The sequence below is a fragment of the Lepidochelys olivacea genome (genome assembly GCF_965140295.1).
Source record: "Lepidochelys olivacea isolate rLepOli2 genome assembly, chromosome: 8".
Classification (NCBI taxonomy): Eukaryota; Metazoa; Chordata; order Testudines; family Cheloniidae; genus Lepidochelys; species Lepidochelys olivacea.
The window spans coordinates 30896919-30922525 of NC_140418.1; the positions used below are offsets into that span (position 1 = coordinate 30896919).

Here is a 25607-nt window from a genome sequence, read left to right on the forward strand (position 1 = left end):
GACCGGCTCCCACCCAAAACCACAGCTGTGATGGTTACACTTGCATACAGACCGTTAAGGAAGAGAAGTATTCGGCATTTTATAGTGCAAAGATTTAATAAACAAAACTGCTCCAGAGCATGAATTACAACATGGCTTGTGCAAAAGTGAACTCTTTATGGTTCTAGGACTCAGAATTCCCAGTCTATCCTAATTATAGCAGGTAACATTGGGCCTAGTTCTGCTCTCATTGAAACTAGTGGAAGCTGTAAATACACAAGGTCCACAGGACCAAGCTACTAATGCATCCATAGTGACAGGTTTCTGCCCCTTTTCCTAAAGCTGGCCTTAAATAGGAACTAGAAAGCATTGCTATTGTAGTTCAGTGGTTTTTAATTTTTTTTCTTTTCCTTGTTTAGAATGCCATCTTAGGACACAGAAAATACAATTGAGGGGGAAGGCTTTATTGTTTGGCTGCTGTTCAGTTATGTAAGGAGTGTGCCTTATTACCAGAAGCCATAAATGCGAACACTGCTTCACAAACCCATGAAGCACATGGTTGCAGCCTCTACAGCTGGAATATAATGCAGACAAAACACAAATGAAATATGTTGAGGAATGAAAATGACATCAGACAGTGCTGGGGAGAAGATCAATCTTGGAAAGCTAAAATAAACAGGTGGATTTTAATGAGGAATTTGAAGGAAATTGGTGGTACCATGGAGGAAGATTTAAGGTCATCTTGAAGTATGGCATGAAAACAAGGGGGAGGCAAAAGGAGTGCATGATGAGCAGCTGAGGCACAAATATTTTCACTAGCAGAATGGAGGGTGGCTCTTTTAAAAAAGCACAGAAGTACTGACCCACAACCCCCCTAGAACCTGCAAAGTTTAAGTATAGAGCTGGTTGGAAATTGGAGAGTGTGTGAACCTGATGGTTATTGTACTAACCTGGGATGTGTGAGTCCCAGGTTCAAGTCTGGCAGGGTAGGAACTACAGCCTGCATCTCCCACATCCTAAGTGAGTGCCCTAAACTCTGGTCTATTGGCAGTCCTGGGGCTGGAGGTCTCTATTTTGCACACAAAAATTCCAAGGTCTCAGTGTTTTCTCAGTGCAGAATAGGAAGCTTCTTGCAACGAAACATTTTCTCAGGATGGGAAAACCATTTTCAGCACAGCTCTACTTGATTGTCCTTTTCCTGCCTGCTTAATTTGAACCAGGCACTGTAACTGTGGATTGGGGGGGGGGGGGAGGAGGGGAGTGAGGCATTTGTGATGGATAAAGCTGAGTGAATAATGTTGTTGTTTTTTAAAATATAGTGAAACAAACAAAACCCCAATAGCCTTGGTTTATTTTGAACTGAAAGTGATTTCTTTGGTTTTTCTCATTTGAAATAAAAAACCAAACACGTTCCAAAAATGTGTAAACAAACCAATTTGACATCGCCTTCCCTGACCCCAAAACACTTTTTTTCAGATGAAACTATTGACTGTATTAGGCCCAAATTAACATACAGTTTTGGTGCACCAAAAAATATATTTTCCAGCAAATTTACTAATTGACCCAAAAAAACAAACCCCCAAAACCACTAGCTCTAATGGTAGATCCACAAGCCTGCTCCAGTCTATGCCTCCTTACATGCCTCCTTGGAATGGATGTTTGATGCTATCCAAGCCCATCTAATTCTAATGGGCAGCTGAACTCTGAATGAGCTGAACTCTGCTCTGGTTGTACAGGACAACAGGGTCTTGGGGAAGGATGCTGGTGTATGCACTACTAGTGCTCGGTATGGGCCCCATGTCTTGATTTGAGGGCAGGAACGTCATTCCTTCCCATCTTAAAAAGAGATCTCATGGCTCAAAAATGGAGTTGAGCAAGGGTTAGTCATGGGCCCATTGGGCAAGAAATGCATCCCTCAGAAGTGACTGGGTACATGACAGGTTTGCCAGAGCCAGTGGAGCATTTCCCCCAAAGCAAGATCCTTTTAACTTTACAACAGTCAGTTGATGTCCTACACAAGATGGCCACTTTGGGCTTTAAATTCTACCATGTAAAACAAAATTTTCAAAAAGTGCAGTCAGAATTAGGGCCCTGACCTGGCTGAACTTCTGGGTTAAGATGGGATGGGAGATTTTTCCTTTTGTTGCTGCTTCACCCAGAATTACTGCTGGAGGAAGTAGCCAGCCCTTCTTACCTTGCCTTCCTTGCCAAGATTTGCTTCTGCCCACTCCCAGGCCTTCTAGCTGCTGAAGAACAGCTTTGCATTGTTTCCACTAGCCATTGATCCTGGATGGCCTCTCTAGGCAGACTTTTTGGAGGTCTAAACATGCTTCTCTTTTTCCCCAAAAGGGCATCAAAGCACTAGGGCATCAGACGTCTGATAGGCCTTGTCTCAGGGGAAGTTGAGGTAGCCTCCTAAACATCCGTGAGAATCGGGCCTCCTGCAAGAGATGCTTCCCTCAGCCGCCTCCTCATTAGACTAGAATGGACCCTTTCAAAAAATTGTGTGGGGGGGTGTTTCTGAAAAATCTTCAGACACATCTGTTTTCTCACCCCCCGCCACCCCATTTCCTTTCAATTAACTCTGCAGAGAGGTGGTAGGTTTCTTTGGGCTGTGACAACCTCTTTTAGTATTGTGGTGACTGAGATATGATAAGGAATTAGTTTACTTGAGATTTCTCCTCCCTCTTTCCTGGCTTCTATTTATGAGTGTACAGCAAGGCTTTTTTTAAAAACAAACCAAAACAAAACAAAACACACCCCAAACACATCTTTTTTTACAGTGACTTGCCTCCTGAATACTTTAGTCTAGGGTATGTTACTATTTGGGTCTTGTGTTCTGTCTCCTATACAAGGCCCTTTAGCAGAACCCGGGAAGCAGTGCAGTGCTATTTTGCTGAACAACAAAATAAAACAAAATTTCACAAAGGGTGGTTATCTGTCTGAATAAATTTTAAAACACTCAGCCCTCGAGTTGCTGTGAAATTTGTGGTCTTCTCAAAACAGTTGCTCAATGAGGGAAGTGGAGTCTTCCGTATTGTGTAAGTGAGGAAGTTAGTCTTATTCCAGAGATTTTTGAAAGGTATATCCTACTGCAAATTGTAGTTGATAAGCAATAAATAGTGTATGTGTATGGAGAAACAGATTTGTTTACTCTTATATACATGTATTTGTAATGCAGACTTTGCCTAAATCGCATATACAAAAAAGCTCATGTAGAACCTGCATAGGATGGTGTGCAGTCATGGCGACTGTGCACAACAGTGATGAATAATGCATGAAATGGTGTTTTCTTGCGTACAGTTGTAAACGGGCATGTAGATTATGTACAATTACTTTACTCAGTTTTAGATTTAGGGTGGGATATTCAGAACTGCTCAGTGTTGGTCTAATTCTGTTGCACTCAGTGGTAAAATGATCATTGTGTACTATCAGAGCAGAGTTACATCGGCACTAAGCGCTTACAAAAATCCCTCTCTTGAACCTTTGTTTTAAAGATGGCAACTAAAATTGAGCACTAGAATATTGCTGCTTCTAATTTTTTTTTTATTTAGTAGCTTAGTTACAAGAGTAGGAGTGTTGCTGTTGACAACAGGAGCGCTTTGTATGGAGATCTGCAAACCTTTCCATAGTGGAGCATGTGAACTAGCAGCTAATAGGGCCAGCGCATGACGTCTTCTGTGCTAGAAGCCAATAGCGCCCCTTTGTGACCCCTACTTTTATGTTCACAGGGTTGTAGGTTAATACGTCTTAATGCAATTCAAAACAAGAAATGAAGTATTTGTGGGGAATTTTTCATAGTGAGACCAATTTCTACTACATCTTAAGAAAAGAGGGCCAGGGAAATCATTTTGGCTTCATATCCTGGCTATTCACAGCTCTGTGAAATAGTTAAGACAGACAATTAGTAACCAGCTGTGGCCTGCTGTCTGATGTGCATCATAACCATACAGAATCCCATGCATATTAGAGGGGCTCCATATGAGGGTATGGGCCTGTTTGTGCCAATGAGATAGCAGCAGAATTGGGGCATATTTGGACAAAGCCGCTTTCAAAGCTCAGAGGGCTCAGTTTATCTCTGCCAGATATACCATGACTTGTAATATGCTTTTCGTTGAGGGTGGTGGCATAGATCTCTTTTTGTTGTATACATTTCAAATTGTATTACAGCATAACATTTAAGTTTCAAATGACTTGCAAAGTCCCATCCCAACTTTATTTTGGTAGAAATGGGGCACGCCCTTTTTTATTACAAGTGCAAGATGAAATTCTGCTTTATTTATTTTGATGAAAAGAGAATGAGTCTCATGTTGACGAATTGAGTAAAACCTCCATGATAGTCCTGCATTTCTCAAAGTCCTCACTCTAGCTCTGTGTATTTGATGCTTCCTGTCAAATATCAGGCCTCAGAAGACTCTTTTTTTTAAGCAATGAGTGCACAGAAGACTTGCTTTTTGTACTTTGTTGGGAGTGATTGAATGTTTGAGAGCTGTGTGATTAATAGTCGGTTTAGAATGTGAAGATGTTACTATGCCTTGTATTGCCTCAGTGCCTGTTTCTATTGATTTCTGCTATATTGCTCTTGTAGTATGTTTGGCCATCCTGTTTTGCTTACTTCATTCAGCTGCATATCGGAAGTCTTCACGGTTAGTTCTTCTTACAATAGCTACACAATTTTGATGTTTAGCAGTGGGTGGGGCATACTTGTCAGTATCCAGTAACCAGAAATTCATAGGTCACATCTGCATCTGAGTAATGACAGAGGTGAAGTAAATCAAATCTTGGGAATTGTGGTGACCTAGATTACCTGGTTCACTGGGAACATACTAGACTAGACCCAAAAGTCTGAAGACTTAATGGGTTGCTTTAAAAATAATTTGTTAGATGAGAGCAGAACGTCTCTCTGTACATAATACAAGCTGCTTTGAGTAAATGCAGATTAAAATAGTTATAAATAGCATTGCTATATGCATCAATACATGTAAAAGTTTAATAGATCAGAAATGAGTGAAGAAGGGATTTACAAGAAGGAAGATAGCAGAGAAGAACAGAACAGAAACTACCAATCAAGAGAAACGATGCCAGTAGGAAGTAAGCTTAAGGTCAAGTAGGGAGAAGGCATTAAAACCATAGTATGAGGGGAAAAATCTGACTAGTGTTACAGACCAAATAAATCCAGCTAGAGAAGCAGACTTGGAATGGAGGTAGAAGTAAATGCATGTTGTTTTGACTTCTTTTGGTTTAATTTTACTGGCTTGCATTAGATATGTTTAGCACTTCATAGCTTTGTGTTGAGCTCAGAGTTGTGGTTTTTGTATTATATATGCCTACATGTAAAGCCACTCTTGAAAAAAGAACAGCTTTTATTTTTCTTGCTCAAAAGAAACTAAAACTCACTACAACTTTTTGTGTGTGTCTTTTGCAGATATTTTTCTTGGGTCATAATTTTCAGTGCTTACATGAAGGGATCATGGGTGGAAATGGTATCATTAATGAAAGATTAAGATCCACAAAGGGATCAGATTTGCAAGTTTTACGTTTAATTCCTACATACGGCGTAAATGGGCCTTGATATGCTACACTAGGATATTTACACTCCTAGAAAGGAATAAATGGGTTGGGAGTACAGGATGTGTCCTATCCTGTAAACACAGGGTGAACAAATATTGATTCAAATTCATACAAGGTGTCAAGGTTCCTCCCCCACTCTGAACTCTAGGGTACAGATGTGGGGACCTGCATGAAAAACCTCCTAAGCTTATCTTTACCAGCTTAGGTCAAAACTTCTCCAAGGTACAAAATTTTACCCCCGTTATCCTTGGAATGGCCGCTACCACCACCAAACTAATACTGGTTACTGGGGAAGAGCTGTTTGGACGCGTCCTTCCCCCCAAAATACTTCCCAAAACCTTGCACCCCACTTCCTGGACAAGGTTTGGTAAAAAGCCTCACCAATTTGCCTAGGTGACTACAGACCCAGACCCTTGGATCTTAAGAACAATGAACAATCCTCCCAACACTTGCACTCCCCCTTTCCTGGGAAATGTTGGATAAAAAGCCTCACCAATTTGCATAGGTGACCACAGACCCAAACCCTTGGATCTGAGAACAATGAAAAAGCATTCAGTGTTTTACAAGAAGACTTTTAATAAAAAATAGAAGTAAATAGAAATAAAGAAATCCCCCCTGTAAAATCAGGATGGTATATATCTTACAGGGTAATTAGATTCAAAAACATAGAGAACCCCTCTAGGCAAAACCTTAAGTTACAAAAAAGATACACAGACAGAAATAGTTATTCTATTCAGCACAATTCTTTTCTCAGCCATTTAAAGAAATCATAATCTAACACATACCTAGCTAGATTACTTACTAAAAGTTCTAAGACTCCATTCCTGTTCTGTCCCCGGCCAAGACGACTACAGACAGACACACAAACCCTTTGTTTCTCTCCCTCCTCCCAGCTTTTGAAAGTATCTTGTCTCCTCATTGGTCATTTTGGTCAGGTGCCAGCGAGGTTACCTTTAGCTTCTTAACCCTTTACAGGTGAGAGGAGCTTTCCCCTGGCCAGGAGGGATTTCAAAGGGGTTTACCCTTCCCTTTATATTTATGACACAAGGGGAGTTACTCTAATAGGTGCTTTCTGCCCCGCACTTTTGGTTTTGTCTAAAGAAATGGAGAGACTTACATTTTTAGTTGTACTATATTTAATCTTTGAACATGCTTTGCTGTTACTTTCCAGTATTTATTATCATTGCATGTAAAATAATAAACACATCATATGAATTTATTTTTGTGCAATTTATGCAAGTATTCTATTGTACTGAGTTCTGTTCTCTTCTCGATTTTTCAGATTGGTACAAGGGATACCTAGTAAGACACAAAGGGTTCGAGGTAAGGTTGTACTTTACATGCTTTGTAAGATTTTATGCTAAAAAGAAACAATTTTGCTTCTTGGTGTTTATTTCAGAGCTCTCAAAGAATCAAATCCTGATCAGTTAGCTCAACCATCTCATTCTGTTTTAGTTCAGTGGGACTCTACAAGGTTGGTAAGGTGAAAAGGATTTGACCTGAAACTTCTTCTTAAATATGAAGAGAAGAGAGGATTGTGCAAAACAGATCAAAGAGAAAAGAACTGCTGTGCTTCCAGGTCAAAAGCGCTGATGAAAATATGACCTGAAATACTTGATTAAAGTAAATTTATTGCAAAATTATAAAATATTGTAAGTGCTTTATCATTTGTTCCAAACATTCCAAAACCCAGATTCAATATAAACTCCTATCAAGCTTCAAGTTATTGGTTAGGTATGACAGTGCAAGCCTTAAACTGTGATTGTTTTGGTGGCTTGCACATGTTTCTCATTGTGGATGCTTCAGAGTTAATCTGAGCTCCTCTGGGAGGTACTGTATTATAAACAGTTGGCTTGTAGTTACTGTGTTAACTTCAACTTTCATTGTGTTGTGAATTCAAACATATCCTTGCAGGAAGTCATAACTGAAACGTGTTAACTTGTCATTTGACCTACTCAAGAACCTGAGTTCAGTAAAAGATACCTAGAGGTTTACTTGATTGTATTGAATTTGTCAAAGAGATGGACAAGTTTATTTGGGGGTTTGAGTGGAGGATAACACAGATTTTTTTTTAATAAGTCCTCTATTCAGATAAAACACCGTGCAGACTACTAGGGAGCAGTAGTCAATATTGCAAGAGAGATACAATATTTGTAAATGTGATCAGCACTGCCTGCAGATGTAAAAAAGTTTTAGAACAGAGCTATCACAGAAAATGAATATATCCAAGAAGGACATTCCTAGTGTCAGTAAAGAGATGTTTGGGTCATTTAATATAAATGCCTAACCAAAATCCATGGAGGACCTTCTTAACAGGGTCTAATTCTTGTCCTATTTTCACTGCTCTGAATAGCCTGATCATCATGTTCTTAACAAGTTTCAAAACTACAGTCCCTAGGAGGGGCATGTTTCAGACACTGAAAACTAATTATGCTGTTAATACTTTCTGTGGATCCAAGTGCACACTAAACTGGCAAAAGCTATTATAAAGGAAATGCATAATCTTGTTAGTCTGGGGAAAGGGGATAAAAATCCTGTATAGCCACTTGCAGGAGGATGCTTGAGGATCAGGGGATACTTTTAAAAAGTATGGAAGACACCTTAGCCCACCTCCCCTGAACAGATTGATCCATGGATATAAGATTCAGCATTGAGCCTGCAGTTTCAGTCAATAGGCCATCTTGACTAGGTGTTACTATGAAGTAAGTGTTTAGTTTATCATCTGTTACTCTCCTTCATCTACTAGTTAATTTTTTTAGTATTTGTCTTTGCTTCCCAATGCACCCACTTTTGGTCTAAATCTCACTTCATGTATCCTGAGTATGCAGCTGGTTTAGCACACTTCCTTGTGACTTCTGGTCAAGGTAGTCTGTGGGCAATAATTTTAGCTATTCTCAGGCAGGGGGATCCATCACCTACAATGAAATCAAACTCGAGCAGCATATATCTCTACCCTTGTTTCTTCAAATTTGCTGAGAACATTTTGCCCTGTGTGCAGATTAGTATATGTGAATGACTTAAACGTGTCTGCTGCTTGGCTCCACCAGAACTGGAACAGATTTGCATCTTTACCATCTATTTACTTACGGCTCTGTGATCCATTTACATGGACATAATTACAACTTTAATGTTCTTAGATTAAGCATCTTTTAAATTGTTTTACAAATACCTAAAGAAAGAATCTTAATCTGAGAAATGAATTACTCAGTTGGCGGGTGAGATCCAAGTTAAAGGTATTATATAAAACTTACCAGAGTCCTATAGGTTTGATTTTCTTTTATTAAAGTTCTTGTGGTGTCATGTTTTAAGCAAGTGAGTATCATAGACTCTAAGGTCAGCAGGGACCATTGTGATCATCTCGTCTGACCTCCTGCACATCGCAGGCCACAGAACCTCTTCCACTCACTCCTGTAATAGACCCCCTACCCTCTGGCTGAGTCACTGAAGTCCTGTGTCAGTTATGGTATCAGTGCAAATGCTGTTTTCTTTATAAATATGTAGGATCTATTTATTCACATTCCTTGTGGTACTAAGCACTAAAAATAATGATGCTAATAGATGTGTAGGGCACCTGACTCCCCTGGTTCCATAACTAGCTGTTGCAGGTACCATGGCAGGCCCTCCAATGCTCAGGTATTGTATCAAGAGCAAGAGGTGATGCCTGCTGGGGCAATAGCAGCACCTCAGCAGAATCTTCATGAAGAGAATAGGCTGCTATCTGCATCTGTGTTGTCTGGATCAAGGTGAGGAAGCAGAGTTACTCTTCTTTCTCCCCATCCCCACACCCCCCTGACCTTTGAGCTGCTCCCTTTTTGAAGCTTCTCCTGCCCCAGGAGTTGCTGTTGCCATTAGTCCTTCACTCTGATAATGATTTAACAGATTAAAGTGAACCTGAAAATCCTGCTTTTAAAACATAGACCAGAACTAGCCACTTACTCATCCTTACCCTTTTTGAAATTCGGGTCAGTGAAAATTTTCATCCAGCTGCACTTGAACTATTTGCCTAAAATATTCTGAATTCAGCAAGGAATGTTTCTTAAACAGTTTGCGAGGTTTGTTTGCTCTCTCCATTCTTTGTACCCAAACAGACTCTCTTGTGTTGAGCATTAAACCCCAAAGGAATTGTATGTGGCTGTCTTTTTCTTCCAAATGTTGTATAACTAATTCACCAAAATGTGCATATTAAAATGAATATTCATTAAGTTGGGGGGATATTGAACAGTATATTACACACTGCCACAGACTTGCTATCTGACGTGGGGGCAGTTTGTCATAAGATATGTGTAGAGGTGCCTAACTGAGCTTGCATGAGCAAACTTAATGCTAGCACTTCCTTATATTTGAAACTGAGACCTCAACTTTCTTTAATGTAGATTTTTGTATGTAACCTGCTTTGTAAATTCAGAAACCTGCACAGTTAAGTGCGCTGGAGACTCCTCTATGTAGTATCATGAGAGCTTCCCAATGAAACAAAAGGACCAAGAAACACTGATGAATGTATTCATCCTCCACCACCTTCAAAAAAGAGGTTAACTATCAGGACATATCCTGCAGAAAAGGCACCAGATGAGGTTCCATTACTTGATGTGTGTAGTACGAAAATCAGGCAGGAAACAACTTCAATTTCCAGCTTGAGCCAATCACTGGGCAAGAGAGCTGTGATCTAGAAAGCCAGCACATCGTCTGTGACTGACACCTCAAATATAGCCAAATATGTTCCAGAGGTTTAAAACATTTTTAGTACATCTCCAAGATGAAATCTAGAGCGAGAGCCATTTGAAATTAAAGGGTGTTCCCAGGAAAGTCTGAAAGGCTTAACCTCTGGAATATATTAGGCTACATTTGATGTCAGTCACAGATGTTGTGCTGGTTGTAATCCCTTTAAAGTCCAAAGAAATCCTAGCTCTGTTACCATATCTGGGCATATCAGCAGCTTTGCTTCCTCGAAAGACCAAACTGAGAGAGTCAAAGGTTCCTTGAGGATATGTATCACATGAACTAACCTTGCCTGCTCAGCAGTTGTCTGCAGAGGTCAATTAGCGATAAGAAAATCAAATCTGTTATTTGAGGAAAAATCCCTTGCTACAGCATGTGCCTGGCATCTTGCTAGGCATTGCTGATATCTCGGTTGTTTGTGGGCACATCTGGTTGTGGGTGTAGAAGACATATGGTCAGATTAAATGGCTTCCTTTATCCACAAAGTGTAAGGAAGGGAAGCTCTTTCGGTTTCGTTCAAGAAACCCTTCACACCCCTCACAGCCTTAGCCCCACGCTGTGAGCTCGACATTTTGTAGGGTGGTAGGGATGGGCTACTTGTCACAAAAGCCATTTATTGGGCAGAGGTGATTGGGTCCACTAGGTCATTGTCTTCCCTTCAGACTGTTGCTCCTTCACTGAAATGGAAGTGCCAATTATATACTCTACCAGTTCTTTCGGCTGTTTCCCTCAGCCCACTAACATTATTGATCTTGTCCAGATTATGTTTATAGATGAATTTTAAATACTGAAGGGATCATTGTGGTGGTCTAGTTTGACTGCTTGTATAACGTGAGCTACAGGATTTGACTGAACTAGAGCATATTTTATAGAATAAATCCAATCCTGATGTTCATAGGAATGGAGAACCCTCTCCTATTTATCAACATCCTTCCAGAATTGTGGACTCTAGATCTGAACATGTGATTCCAGTAGCAGTTGCACCAGTGCCAAATACAGAGATAATATAGCCTTCCTACTCAAGATGTCTGTGTTCATACATCCAAGGATCACATTAGCTCTTCTTTGGCCACAGCATTGCTCCGGGAGCTTGTGTTGAGCTGATTATCCACCATGACAGCCAAGACTTTTTCAAAATCCAGTGTGTCCCAGGATAAAGAGTCTTGTGAGGATGGCCTATTTTCTTTGTTCCTAGGGTATGACTTTTTACATCTGTTGGTCTTAAAATGCATGTTGCTGGACCCTTGCTTACCAAGCAATTCAGATTACTCTGTGTCAGTGACTGGTCATTATTTACCACTCTGCCAATCTTTGTCACCTGCAACCTTTATCGATAATTTGCTTTTTCTTCCAGATCACTGATGAAAAGGTTAAATAGTATAGGACCAAAAGCAACTCCTTCAGGATCCCTCCCCAAAACACACCAGCTTGATAATGATTCCACTTTTAAGAAAGGCTATGCTGGTCTCAAAATGTATCATTCTAGTTGAATCAAAATTTTGTACAGTACCAAGTCAATTGACTTCCGTAAATCTAAGTGTTCACTTCAGCACTATTACCTTATCAACCAAACTTGTAATCTCTTAAAAATATCTGGTTGTAACCAAACAATATTTTTCAAAGTTCACAGTTCACATAAATAATTACTTGTTTACTTCCCGAAAGCCTTGTGAGCCTCTTGAGCAGGAGGGGTGACTACAGATACTTACTTAGTGTCTTGCAGTAGGAAGTCTTTGTGGCACAGTACGAATTGCACACAACTGCCTTAAGGAGAAGCAGAATTGATGTGTAAAGGGAAAATGTCCATTTATACTACATCACCATAGTTGGAGGACGTCAAGACACATTTATGGTCTGATTTCTATTGTTAATAAAAAAGGGAAATCACTATGTTAATAGCATGGTTTAGTGTTTTGGAATAACTTGAATTTATTGTTTTAAGAAACATTGGAGTAGAATGACAAATGTGTGTTGTGTTTTGGTTTTGTTTCCAATAGGGAATATTTCCTAAGTCTTTTATCCGCATCAAAGAAGTTACTGTTGAAAAGAAAAGGTATTTCATTGTCATTGTTGCGTATGGTTAACTGATGTTAATGAATTTTATACTGCATCTATCTAAAATGAAAGTAGATATCTACTTGTAACATGACTCTTCAGTTTATACTGGGCTTTTATTAGTTGGGAAGTGGGAATGGAATAACTGAATTGTGAACACACTTGCAATCCCATTAAAAAGGAATAAAAATGTCTGGTTTGTTTTAACTATACAAGCTAAGGAGACCGAGAACGTAGGTATTAATAGTCACTTTGTCTTCCTAATGGAAGGATCATCACTGTCTAAGAAATAAGTTCTAGGACATTAAGTGACAAATACTTCACAGTTGGTTTGTTAGGTTTTAGCCATGTTAATTTGTCACTTTTCCCCTTCTGCTTAGAAATACAGAGAACATCGTACCTGCTGAAATTCCATTGGTGCAAGAAGTTACCACTACACTATGGGAATGGGGCAGCATTTGGAAACAACTCTATGTGGTGAGGGGAAGTTTTTGCCTGACTAAAATTAGATGGCAGATTGGCAAGAAAAATGCTTGGGATCCAGGGATGCTACATTTGCATGTTAAATAGGTTTATTTATATGTATCAAGCTGTCATTGTAATTCCCTTTGTTTTATTTCTGGAGTACAAGGCGGGATTTGAGAGAAGATTTAATTAAGAAGTGATTTCTTCATCTGAGTATTTGGATCAATACAGTGTTCTCCAGTAGTATTAAAATAAAAGATATGGCTTATAATTGTTGTTTAGAAGTAGTCAAACTTCATACTATTAGCTAATTAGTCTCCTGTGTCTGGCTCATTTTGCATAACATATTTGGCCTATGCAGTATTTGGCCTGCGCTTCAAGGAGGAGGAAGCAAGGAGAACTGATCAGGAAACTTGCAATAGACTTTTTTTGTCTGAAAATGGTAAATTCTCAAAACTGACACTTGTTTGTTTGGGAAGGTTTCTCTGAGCCAGGATAGAGCTTTTTGCAGACATGGGGGGGATCAGATGGGTAAAGACCAGGATAGGCAATTTGTTAGGACACTCACTTTCGATGTGTGAGACCTTGATTCAAGACCCTCTTCCGAATATCATCCAGATATTGGTCTGACCAGTGCAGGATACAGATGTAATATCACCTTCCTTATTCCAGTTCTCTAGCTGGGGCTTTCTTCTCCTGCACAATGAGTACCCTTTAAATAACACTGTAAAATGCACAAAACAAAACTACTCCTAACGGCCACCAAATCACACAATTACCATCCCTGGGCTTTGAACCCTTAGCAATGTAGAGGTTAAACTATTTTGAATTGAATGCCTAGTACACAAAATGAAGGACAATGTAGGAAGCTGAAATGAAACCAAGCCCTCAACGGTGAACATTTTGTGTTTCAGACAAACAAAAAAGAGCGGTTCCAGCAGATGCAATCTATGATGTATGACCTAATGGAGTGGAGGTCACAGCTTCTATCGGGAACACTGCCTAAAGATGAACTGAAAGAACTCAAACAGAAAGTCACGTCCAAAATTGACTATGGCAACAAGTAAGTGTTTTCCTTGCGCTAAACTAGTACTGGGAACAACTACTTTATTTGCAGACATGTCACTGCTATAGAGTTGGGGGCAAATTTTCCCTGCTTCTATGTCCCTACCTGGTGAATATTGGGTGCCTACCCATCCTTTTTATCAGACCACTCCCCAACGATCCCTGCTGCAGCAGCAGACTCCATGGTCCCTTGCAGTCATGGTCATTCTTTCTTGAACAGGGCCATCCAGAATTTTCAGCTGCTCCCCTGTTTGGAATCAAACTTTTCAGGATGCATGATCTCTGTTGCTTACGCAGACAAATAGGCATATTGGAAGGATCAGTTCTAGGTTGGGCAGTTGTCACTCATATTCATATCCACTTAATATATTCAATCTGAACATCTTCACACATGCCTCACAAACAAAGGCAAGCTCCAGTCCCATACAAGATACCTGGTGGTTGTAATACCATGCTGCCCCCTGAACAAGGTTGCTGAAATATGATGGTCATGGGTAAAGTATAAGAACCTGAAGTGAACAAAATCCTGACGAAGGTGATGAGAGGGGAAAAAAATGAATTTTGAAGTTTCCAGGCCAAGCACGTTGAGATTGAGTCCATTTGGGAACCTGGTAACACAAATGAAACATCTGTGGGTTTGATGGTAGCTTCACTAATACTTTGATTGCTTCTCATTGATTCAGAGTCACCACAGCATAGCTCAACTGGCAAGCCCAGAGCAATACAGGGCAGAGCTGAGTGGTGTTGCCTTGCCTGAGATGCGAGTGAGCTTTGCAAACCAGTTTCCACTATTGGGTGACAGACTTTTTTTGCCTCTGTCGATTACTTGTACCTTTGAACTGTTGCAAATGGCTCTGGTAGTGGCAGTTCCAGGGTCTGTGTGTGACTGAACATTATGGGCTCTCTGTGGCCTGCATTTACTGTAACTTACGCAGCTGACATTAGGTGCCAGGGAAATGTGTACCTAGCCTACAGTGATTGTACCCACAGAATCAGGGATTAAATTGCCCTCTGGTTCAGATGGGGGAAAGCTATTTTTTGTAGGGAAAGAGGTGGTTTTGCTCAAGGTAGCTCGTTTTCATTTACGGAGTGAGACCCCGTTCTGATTCAGACACTGCTGGTTACCACTGGACCACGTTTCTCCTGAGTCTACCCAGGAGTTTACATGGGTGTCACTTTTAATATAAACATATTCAGCCGTTTTCCACTTAGGTCTGAACATGTTAGTTTGGGGATAGTACATGGAGCTGGATCATCTGAGATACAATGTAGCATAACAAAGGTTTCAAATTGATGAATAATGGACTTAATGATCCCTTAAGACAAATTGTGCATTCACAAGGCTTGAGTAAACAACACAAGTACAAAGCATGAGTAATTAATGTCTGAATCAGACATTTTCACAAATGTATCTCACGAGCTCTGATTTAATTCAGAGGAAATGTTTTTTTCAATTGATATTTCAGTTGCTTTTGTCAAAGTAGATGGTGGTGTTTTATGTTGACATTAACAGAATTATTAACTGGAGCTCTTAAAACCCTGCCCCCACTCCAGCTTCAAATCCTCTACCATCTGTAGACTCAACGGAAACATGATGCAGGTGCAGAGAGAATATTTTTTTCTTTTCATTCTGTTTAGCTGGTTCAATTCAATGACTTGTTCATTCAAAGTTAAGAAACCAACTGGAAGGTGAAAAAGCAGGAAAGCTTGTTTTCTTCTTACAATATATGAATAAATACTAGGTGTGAGAGGATGACATCTAACACTTTTAAAATATTGAAGGACATGGTGACCAGACACTGAGTTCAATTCATTAACTAAAGATAATAATTCCTTTGTATAATCATTTTTAAATGAAAAACATGTTTAAGAAAAAAAATACTAATCTATCTAGCACTCTTATGATAGTTTTACTTTACATTTTAAAATGTTTTTTACATTTGAATTGAATTTGCATTTCCATCCAAATAAGCTTAACATAAATCACAGGGAAGAAATTAAATCACGTAGTAAATAAGAAATACACCATTCACCATTGTTTAACATAATCAAAACGTAAAAAAAAGCATCTGAATAAAATAAGGTAAGCTATACAATTGCCTAAATAAATGTGTATCAATATAGTGCGTTGTCCTGGTTAGCAAAAAGAAGCATCAAATATAGTGTAAAGACTGTCGTTAGTCACAATAATGATTCCCAACTAATGAGAATCAACGTTTCCTTTGGAAAATAACTAAAAAGTACAAGTGCAGAAGCTGATTAAAATCAATAATTTAAATCAAGGTTCCCTGCTTGCTGATTGAAATCACAATGACAATTGTAGGTTTCAGAGTAACAGCTGTGTTAGTCTGTATTCGCAAAAAGAAAAGGAGTACTTGTGGCACCTTAGAGACTAACCAATTTATTTGAGCATAAGCTTTCGTGAACTACAGAGCTCACAAAAGCTTATGCTCAAATAAATTGGTTAGTCTCTAAGGTGCCACAAGTACTCCTTTTCTTTTTGCGAATGACAATTGGTAATTTAACATTTTGAATTTAAATCTGTCAGCCCTGGGGGAGGCTCAGGTGTTGGGGGTGGAGGGTGCCTGTCTGAGAGGGGGGAGTGATGAATTGCTGTGGGCACAAAAGAGGAGTGAGGAGGTGCTAGGGGCAGAATGGGTCACTGGGGGTTGCTGGGGTGTGAGAAAAATAGTGCTGGGGCACAGACTGTGTTTGTTCCAAAGAAAGCAGGGCTCTAAGAACAAGATAGAACCTGGAAGGGGGCAGATTTCTATATATGGAAGACACACCCTATGGTGAGAGTGTGGAGTCTTGAGAGAGTGCCTCCCCTTTTCTCTACTCAGGGTCTCAATCTTGGTGGAGGGGAGAATCAGTGGGTAAGGGATCTGGAGAGGAGGAGAGTTCCAAGACAATTGTGAAAGAACCAAGGAGAATGGAGAGGGTGGGAAATGTTTGGCAGAGGAATCGAATTTGGCAGAAAGGGTTGAAGCCAAATGGAGCACACTGAGAGGGTAGAACAGAGTGACATGAAATAGGAGGGGACAGACAGAGATACTTCATCACTCTACTGGGGAAGGCTTATACCCTAATAAGGAAGAAGAGGCAAAGTCTTCATGAAGTCAACTTGTGGTCTGGCTATTGCTCAATTTTATTTTACACGATAGGCATTTGGATGCTGTAAGGATAGGTGGCAGTATAAAACCCTAATATGGGTATGTAAAGGGAAAACCAAAGCTTGAAAAAAACTGTGAGGAAAGATGTTTAGGTTTTTTTTCCTTACTTTTGTTGAAGATACTGAGCATCATCAGATGTATTACTTAAATTATGTATGTTCTCCTTGTTTTATTAAACTGAACTGACTGCTTCAACATTCCAAGCAGCTTATTATGAATCCCATTTCAAAAACTGTCAGTTGAATGTAATTTGTTCGAGAAGAGAATAATCCCATTTTATGGAGTGATTTTTTTTCAATCTCCACAGGATACTTGAGCTAGATTTAATAGTTAGAGATGAAGATGGAAATATCTTGGATCCAGATAAAACCAGCGTCATTAGCCTATTTCATGCACATGAAGAAGCTACTAATAAAATTACAGAGCGAATTAAAGAAGAAATGGTATGAACAATTTGCCAAAATTGGCCTTTCCTTTCAGAAAATGTTAATTCAGTTTACAGGGTGTTACCTGTTTGTTTAAACTTGATTTTTCTCCCAGTAAAACCAATGGAAGTTTTGCCACCAATTTAAAGGAGCAGTTTCTGATCCCTAGTTGATAAATTATGGAACATGTCACCTCAGCTGTAAATATTTACTTTGTTTTACCAGACTTTGTCAAAATTTGCCTAACAGTGACTTCAGCAAGTTTCTCTGTGCATTGAATAAGATGAAAAAGGGCAACTGTTGATCTAACCCAACAACTGAAGAATAGACATGAGTGTTAATGACTGGCACTGGATTAAATACCTGGGCAAAGATGTCAAATCTCAATGCCTAAAATAAGATTCTTAAATGAATGGCTAGCCTCTGATGTGGTTTGACTTCCACAACTGCTAGTTTGTAGAATTAGAGCAGAAGAACATAGGAATGGCCTACTGGGTCAGACCAAAGGTCCATCTAGCCCTGTATCCCACCTTCTGACAGTGGCCAGTGCCAGCTGCTCCAGAGGGAATGAACAGAACAGGTAATCATCAAGTAATCCATCCCCTGTCACCCATTCCCAGCTTCTGGCAAACAGAGGCTAGGGACACCATCCCTGCCCATCCTGGCTAATAGCCATTGATCGACCTATCCTCTATGAATTTATCTTGTTCTTTTTTGAAGCCTGTTATAGTCTTGGCCTTCACAACATCCTCTGGCAAGGAGTTCCACAGGTTGACTGTGTGTTGTGTGGAAAAAATATTTCCTTCTGTTTGTTTTAAACCTGCTGCCTATTAATTTCATTTGGTGGGCCCGAGTTCTTGTGTTAGGAGGAGGAGTAAATAACACTTCCTTATTTACTTTCTCCACACCAGTCATGATTTTATAGACCTCTATCATATTCCTCCTTCGTCCCTTTTCCAAGGTGAAAAGTCCCACTCGTCTTCATACGGCAGTCATTCCAAACCCCTAATACTTTGTTGCCCTTTTCTGAACCTTTTCCAATTCAAATATATCTTTTTTGAGATGGGGTGATCACATCTGCATACAGTATTCAAGATGTGGGCGTACCATGGATTTATATAGAGGCAATATGATATTTTCTGTCTTATTATCTATTCCTTTTTAAATTATTCTCAACATTCTGTTCACTTTTTTGACTGCCATGCACGTTGAGTGGATGTTTTCAGAGAACTATCCACAATGACTCTAAGATATCTTTCTTGAGTGGTAACCGCTAATTTAGACTCCGTCATTTTATATGTATAGTTTGGAATGTGTTTTCCAGTTGCTGCTCCTATTGAATTTTGGCCACTTACCTGGGACTTAGGAGCTTTATTTAGATACCAAGTCTTGAAAATACTGGCCATGGGATATAAGCTGCTGCCAGTTAGTTGGTCTGACTCTGCCAAAAGGTTGAATGCGTATGAGAGAGGAAGTGGGTAAACTTAACAACTCTTGGCATGCTTGCTGATGATGTCAAGGTCTACATGATCAGAGCACACACATAATCTGCAGTCACATTTTAAAACATGGCTCACATGATTACACTTCATTGTCTTTATAAATATTAAATTTATCCCAAGAACTATCAAGTGACATAAGGTTTGGTCTTTTTTTTCTTATTGATCACAATGTAAATCAAATGAGGCATATGTTAAAGAAGAACAAAATGTTTGAGTGAATTATGAAATCTCCAAATCATGACTACCATGAATAATGCATCGTAAATCAATATTTAACACCACATTCCTTGTCAGTCAGAAGCTCAGTTGAATAAACAGTGCTTCCCAAATGTGGAAAGGTCATCACTAAGCAATACAAGACAGATTAAAGCCCTGCTAACCTGAGTCACTTCTAGAGAATGTATTGTATTCTTTCTTTAAACATGTAGTGCAAGGTGCAATCACTGATTAAAACATCAGAGGGTCTCATATATTCTTACTTTAAGGACAGTCCAGGAACAGATTCACCGCTCATCACCTTGTTCATACAGGCTGTGTATGTGAGTGAACATCTTATGCACCGTCCAGCATTTTAGGAATGTATGGAGCAGTGGTTAGGTGCTAGGAAAGACTGTAAAGTGTGATAAATGTTTTAGGCTAAATTCTACCCCACTATGTTCCTTAAATTGAGAGCAGAACTGGGCCATTTTCAGACAAACCTTGAGTATAGAGCAGTAAGTGCAGGTCTTGCTGGCATTCAAATTAGTTTGGTCGAATTAATAATTTTCCTCTTTCTGTGTGTAGTCAAAGGATCAACCGGACTATGGAACATACTCCCGAATCTCCTCATCCCCCACGTACAGCCTTTACGTCTTTGTAAGAAATTTTGTATGCCGAATAGGAGAAGATGCAGAACTCTTCATGTCATTATATGATCCCCAGAAACACACAGTTATAAGGTAGGCTATATTATTTTCCCCGGGAGAATGAATAGTAAAGTGAGTTGCTCAAACTGGAGAGGGAGTGTAATGTCCAATGTACACACAAAGGGGAAAACTGTAAAAGAAAGTTTTAGAAGGAAAAACCACATGCACTGCTGGAATCTAGTGATGCTAGGCTGGAGTATTGTGTAATAGCAAACAACTAAACTATATTGAGAGCAAATGGACCAGATGGTCTTGGCTTGAGTGTGCTCTGAAATCTTAAGTGACTGCTGATATTGCTTCAGAGCTGGCTGACTTCCACATTGTGTAGGATTTCTTGAGCAAAGATTAATGAAATGTTAAGTCAGTTTTAGAGTTTGTTCAGTCTTCGTTTGGAATAACTACTTGCAGTCGATGTAGCAAGTGAGGCATCAAATGTTGTGAGTTCAGTATGATTGGTCTAAGTCCAGCCTTAACCACTCAATCAAAACAGTAACACATTTGGGCAGAAGCTGAGCTGTTTGTTCAAATGTGTACAAAAATAAAAGTCAAGGTCACTGTTATCGCTGGTAGGCAGACAACCTTGAGGCAGCTACAGAGATTCAGTAAATGGACAGTTTGCTGCTGTGAAAAATGTTTCTTTGCCTCATTGCCAAAACAGAAGCTTTTGCAACAGGCAATGGAGAATACAAACATCTGACCATCAACAGCTAAAATGTGTTTAATTATGAGAGTTTCCATCACCTTGACTACCAATGCCTAGGTGATTAGTATGGAAGAAATTCTATTGATGGGAAAAGCAGGGGATTATGTTTATATGTAGGACCATATAGGAGAATCAAATAATACTGGATTTTAGGATCAGGACTGGAGCGACAGAACACTTACATAAGACGTACACACATGCTCCCTTTCTATTGAGCAATTCTTATATTTGGGTTATAAATTAATCTGACAAGTTCTCAGATTTGAAGATTGCTGTACTGGATTCATTCTTTGACGAATTGTGTGTTTTTTGGGAAGAAGTTTGACAAAACTAGCAATGTGCTGTAAACTTGCATAAGGAGACTTTTTTTCTCTTTTCCGAATGGGAAGACAGCAAACAATGGGTAAAATTTAAAAGGGGCAAATCCCTAAATGCTGGGTGCAGGGGAACCCAGTAGAGTTCCAGCTCTTTGCCCTTGAGATCTTGGCCTTTTGTGGCTTTGTAGCAGTGCATATCCTACTACCCTCTTCAGTCAGTTACTCTGGGCAAGGCCTTCTGCTGCTACAAAGAAGGTGGGAGAGTGGTGGTTGTTGGTAACGGGATAGCACCTATAGGCCCTACTGTGCTAGGTGCTGTACACACATGTAATAAAGAAGACAGCCTCTAATGCCAAGGAGCTCACTGACCAGGCACATGAAGGCAACAGGAGGTGAAAAACAAACAAATGGGGCCCAAGAGGAGAAAAAAGAAGTACTGAAACTATTATTTTAAGTATAATAAACTGCGCTAATAGGACACACACTCTCTAGTCACTGTTGAGAAATTAGTAGGTATTGAAACCAGGTAAATTCAAGGATGTACAGAAGGAGAACAATGTAGTAGCATTGCCATTTTTTCATTTGGGACTTGTTCACATGCATAGGGATGGGGGTTCCACGACCGCCACTCCCAAAAGGAGGAGGAAGGTGGTGGTGGTTGAACTCCCTCCAAAGGGGGACTTAGTCATGTGTCTGCTGTCCTGACTGGGAAAGCCAAGAAGTGTGCTGCTTGCCAGGAGCTAGGATTCCCGATGTGACGGAGAGACTACCAAGACTCATCAAGCCCTCGGATCGCTACCCCTTCCTGCCTGTCCATGTGGGCACCAATGATACTGCCAAGAATGACTGAGCGGATCACTGCAGACTACGTAGCTCTGGAAAGAAGGATAAAGGAGCTTGAGGTGCAAGTGGTGGTCTTGTCTATCCTCTCTGTGGAAGGAAAAGGCCTGGGTAGAGACTGTCAAATCATGGAAGTCAATGAATAGTTACCAGGTGGTGGTGAAGAGAAGGCTTTGGATTCTTTGATCATGGACTGGTTTCCAAGAAGGAGGATTGCTAGGCATAGACGGGCTCCACCTAACAAAGACAGTGAAGAGCATCTTAGCAAGTAGGCTGGCTAAACTAGTGAGGAGGGCTTTAAACTAGATTCACTGGGGAAAGGAGACCAAAGCCCTGGGGTAAGTGGGGAAGTGGGATACCAGGAGGAAGCATGAGCAGGAGAGCACAAGAGGGGAGGACTCATACTAAGAAAACTCACTGATCATCCTGCAAAAAGCCTGGGAAACCAGCAGGGAGAACTGGAAGTCCTGACACAGTCAAGGAATTACGATGTGGTTGGAATAACAGAGACTTGGTGGGATAACTCGCATGACTGGAGTACTGTCATGAATGGATATGAACTGTTCAGGAAGGACAGGCAGGGCAGAAAAGGTGGGGGAGTTGCATTGTATGTAAGAGAGTAGTGTGACTGCTCAGAGCTCCGGTATGAAACTGCAGAAAAACCTGAGTCTCTGGATTAAGTTTAGAAGCATGAGCAACAAGGGTGATGTCGTGGTGGGAATCTGCTATAGACTACCAGACCGGGGGGATGAGGTGGACGAGGCTTTCTTCCGGCAATTCGCAGGAGTTACTAGATCACAGGCCGTGGTTCTTGCAGCCTCCCAATATCTGCTGGTAGAGCAATACAGCAGTGCATAGACAATCCAGGAAGTTTTTGGAAAGTGTAGGGGACATTTTCGTGGTGCAAGTGCTGGAAGAACCAACTAGAGGCAGAGCTCTTAACCTGCTGCTCACAAACTGGGAAGAATTAGTAGGGGAAGCAAAAGTGGATAAGAACCTGGGAGGCAGTGACCATGAGCTGGTTGAGTTCAGGATCCTGACGCAAGGAAGAAAGGGAGCAGCAGAATATGGACCCTGGACATCAGAAAAGCAGCTTTTGACTCCCTCATGGAACTGATGGGCAGGATCCCCTGGGAGAATAACATGAAGGGGAAAGAAGTCCAGGAGAGCTGGCTGTATTTTAAAGAATCCTTATTGAGGTTGCAGGAACAAACCTTCCTGATGTGTAGAAAGAATAGTAAATATGGCAGGCGACTAGCTTGGCTTAACAGTGAAATCCTTGCTGATCTTAAACACAAAAAAGAAGCTTACAAGAAGTGGAAGATTGGACAAATGACCAAATCACATACAAGGTCAGCTCCAAGACTATGGCAGTGGGCAGCACAGTATGAGGAGGAGGTGACCAGCTCTCTGTGGAGAAAGAAGTGGTTTAGGACTAAAGTAACTCACTTAGTCGTCCCGGTTAATGTTGTTTCGTCGTTGCTGATCAATTAGGGAACATGCTCATTTAAAGTTGTGCAATGCTCCCTTATAATGGTTGCTTGACGGCTGCCTGCTTTGTCCACTACTTGCAGGAAGAGCAGCCAGTTGCAGCTAGTTGGTGGGGGCTAGGAACCAGGGTGGACTGGCAGCCTCTAATCAGTTCCACGCTCCCCTAAGTTCCCTGTGCAGCAGCCACCCAGCAGGCTACCAATTACCAGCAGTTCAGCTGTCCCTCCCCGCACTGCCATGTGCTGCTCCTGCCCTCTGCCTTAGAGCTGCTCTTGGGAGCCTCCTGCTTGCTGTGTGACGGTGGGAAGGGGGCTAATGTCAGGGTGTCCCCCTCCCCACTGCCCCTGCCCCAGCTTACCCCTTCTCCATACAGAGCAGGGTGGGGACAGGGCAGGGCTCAGGATGGAGCCCACAGCTGCTGTTTCAACTTCCTGATCTTTTTAAAGGCAATGTACTTAGTTGGGTCAGCATACTTAAAGGGGCAATGCACATCTCTCTCTCTCTTCTCCCTCCCCCCCCCCCAACACACACATGGTGTGTGTCTCTGTCTGCCATGTTGTCTCCCCTCCCTCCATTCGCGCTGCCTTGTCATGTGTGAGGCTACATTAACAACAATGTGTTAATCCTTGAGGCTCAGCCGAGTGCTAGTTCATCATTTAGCAGTAAGGCATTCCCTGGGAAATATCCCACCCTCTTCCACACACTAACTTCAACACCTCAACTTCACAATCATCATTGCTGTGTATAGTATTCAACTGTTTGTTTAAAACTTCTACTGTGTGTGTATATATGTGTGTGTATGTATATAATTTTTTGTGTGGTGACCTTTTTTTTCCCTGGAACCTATTCCCCCTTATTTACATTAATTCTTATGGGAAAGTAACATCGTTTTGCTTAAAGTTGCATTTTTCAGGAATATAACTACAACATTAATCGAGAAGTTACTGTATTTAGAAAAGCTGGATAAGGACAAGTCCATGGGGCTGGATGCACTGCATCTGAGGGTGCTAAAGGAGTTGGCTGATGTGATTGCAGAGCCATTGGCCATTATCTTTGAAAACCTATGGCGATCAGGGGAGGTCCCGGACAACTGGAAAAAGGCTAATGTAGTGCCCATCTTTAAAAAAGGGAAGAAGGAGGATCAGGGGAACTACAGGCCAGTCAGCCTCACTTCAGTCCCTGGAAAAATCATGGAGCAGGTCCTCAAGGAATCAATTCTGAAGCCCTTAGAGGAGAGGAAAGTGATCAGGAACAGTCAGCATGGATTCACCAACGGCAAGTCGTGCCTGACTAATCCAATTGCCTTCTATGATGAGATAACTAGTTCTGCACCCTCAGCAAGTTTGCAGATGACACTAAACTGGGAGGAGTGGTAGATACACTGGATGATAGGGATAGGATACAGAGGGACCTAGACAAATTAGAGGATTGGGCCAAAAGAAACCTGATAAGGTTCAACAAGGATAAGTGCAGAGTCCTGCACTTAGGATGGAAGAATCCCATGCACTGCTACAGACTAGGGACCGAGCGGCTAGGAAGCAGTTCTGCAGAAAAGGACCTGGGGATTACAGTGGATGAGAAGCTGGATACGAGTCAACCTTGTGCTCTTGTTGCCAAGAAGGCTACCCACATTTTGGGCTGTATAAGTAGGGGCATTGCCAGCAGGGACATGATCATTCCCCTCTATTCGGCATTGGCGAGGCCTCATCTGGAGTACTGTGTCCAGTTTTGGGCCCCACACTACAAGAAGGATGTGGATAAATTGGAAAGCATCCAGCGGAGGGCAACAAAAAGAATTAGGGTGCTGGAGCACATGACTTATGAGGAGAAGCTGATGGAACTGAGATTATTTAGTCTGCGGAAGAGAAGAATGGTGTGGGGGGGTTGATAACTGCTTTCAACTACCTGAAAGGGGGTTCAAAAGAGGATAGATCTAGTCTGTTCTCAGTGGTACCAGATGACAGAATGAGGAGTAATAGTCTCAAGTTGCAGTGGGGGAGGTTTAGGTTGGATATTAGGAAAAACTTTTTCACTAGGAAGGTGGTGAAGCACTGGAATGGGTTACCTAGGGAGGTGGTGGAATCTCCTCCTTTAGAGGTTTTTACAGTCAGGCTTGACCACTTCTCTTGGTGTTCATTCCGAGGGGTAATTTGAGGTGGTTTAAAAAAAAAAAGTAATCATAATTACATAAATACTTTGTTGAGGTGGACTTACTCCATGGAAGATGAAGTTCATTTCTTTGTTTTGGCTTTCAAATGAGAGGTGCTTTCCCTTGGATATTTCCACCTGCGCTTATACAATCTTGGGAGGTTGGTGGATGTACTGTGATGGATTGGGCTTCTAATTGTTTTTCATTCATGCATTGTTGCAAGAAGTGAGAGATCTTGGTTACTTTTCGGC

General features: G+C 40.9%; 1 protein-coding gene across 1 annotated transcript in view; it reads left to right on the forward strand.

Annotated features, from left to right (window-relative positions):
* DOCK2 (dedicator of cytokinesis 2) overlaps positions 1-25607 on the forward strand; it is a 502335-nt gene that overhangs the window by 34298 nt on the left and 442430 nt on the right. Inside the window, exons 3-8 of the mRNA XM_084636234.1 lie at positions 6833-6873; positions 12264-12319; positions 12702-12798; positions 13701-13849; positions 17332-17467; positions 19735-19889. Of these exons, the coding sequence (XP_084492360.1) occupies positions 6833-6873; positions 12264-12319; positions 12702-12798; positions 13701-13849; positions 17332-17467; positions 19735-19889 (634 nt within the window). The remainder of the gene's footprint in view (positions 1-6832; positions 6874-12263; positions 12320-12701; positions 12799-13700; positions 13850-17331; positions 17468-19734; positions 19890-25607) is intronic.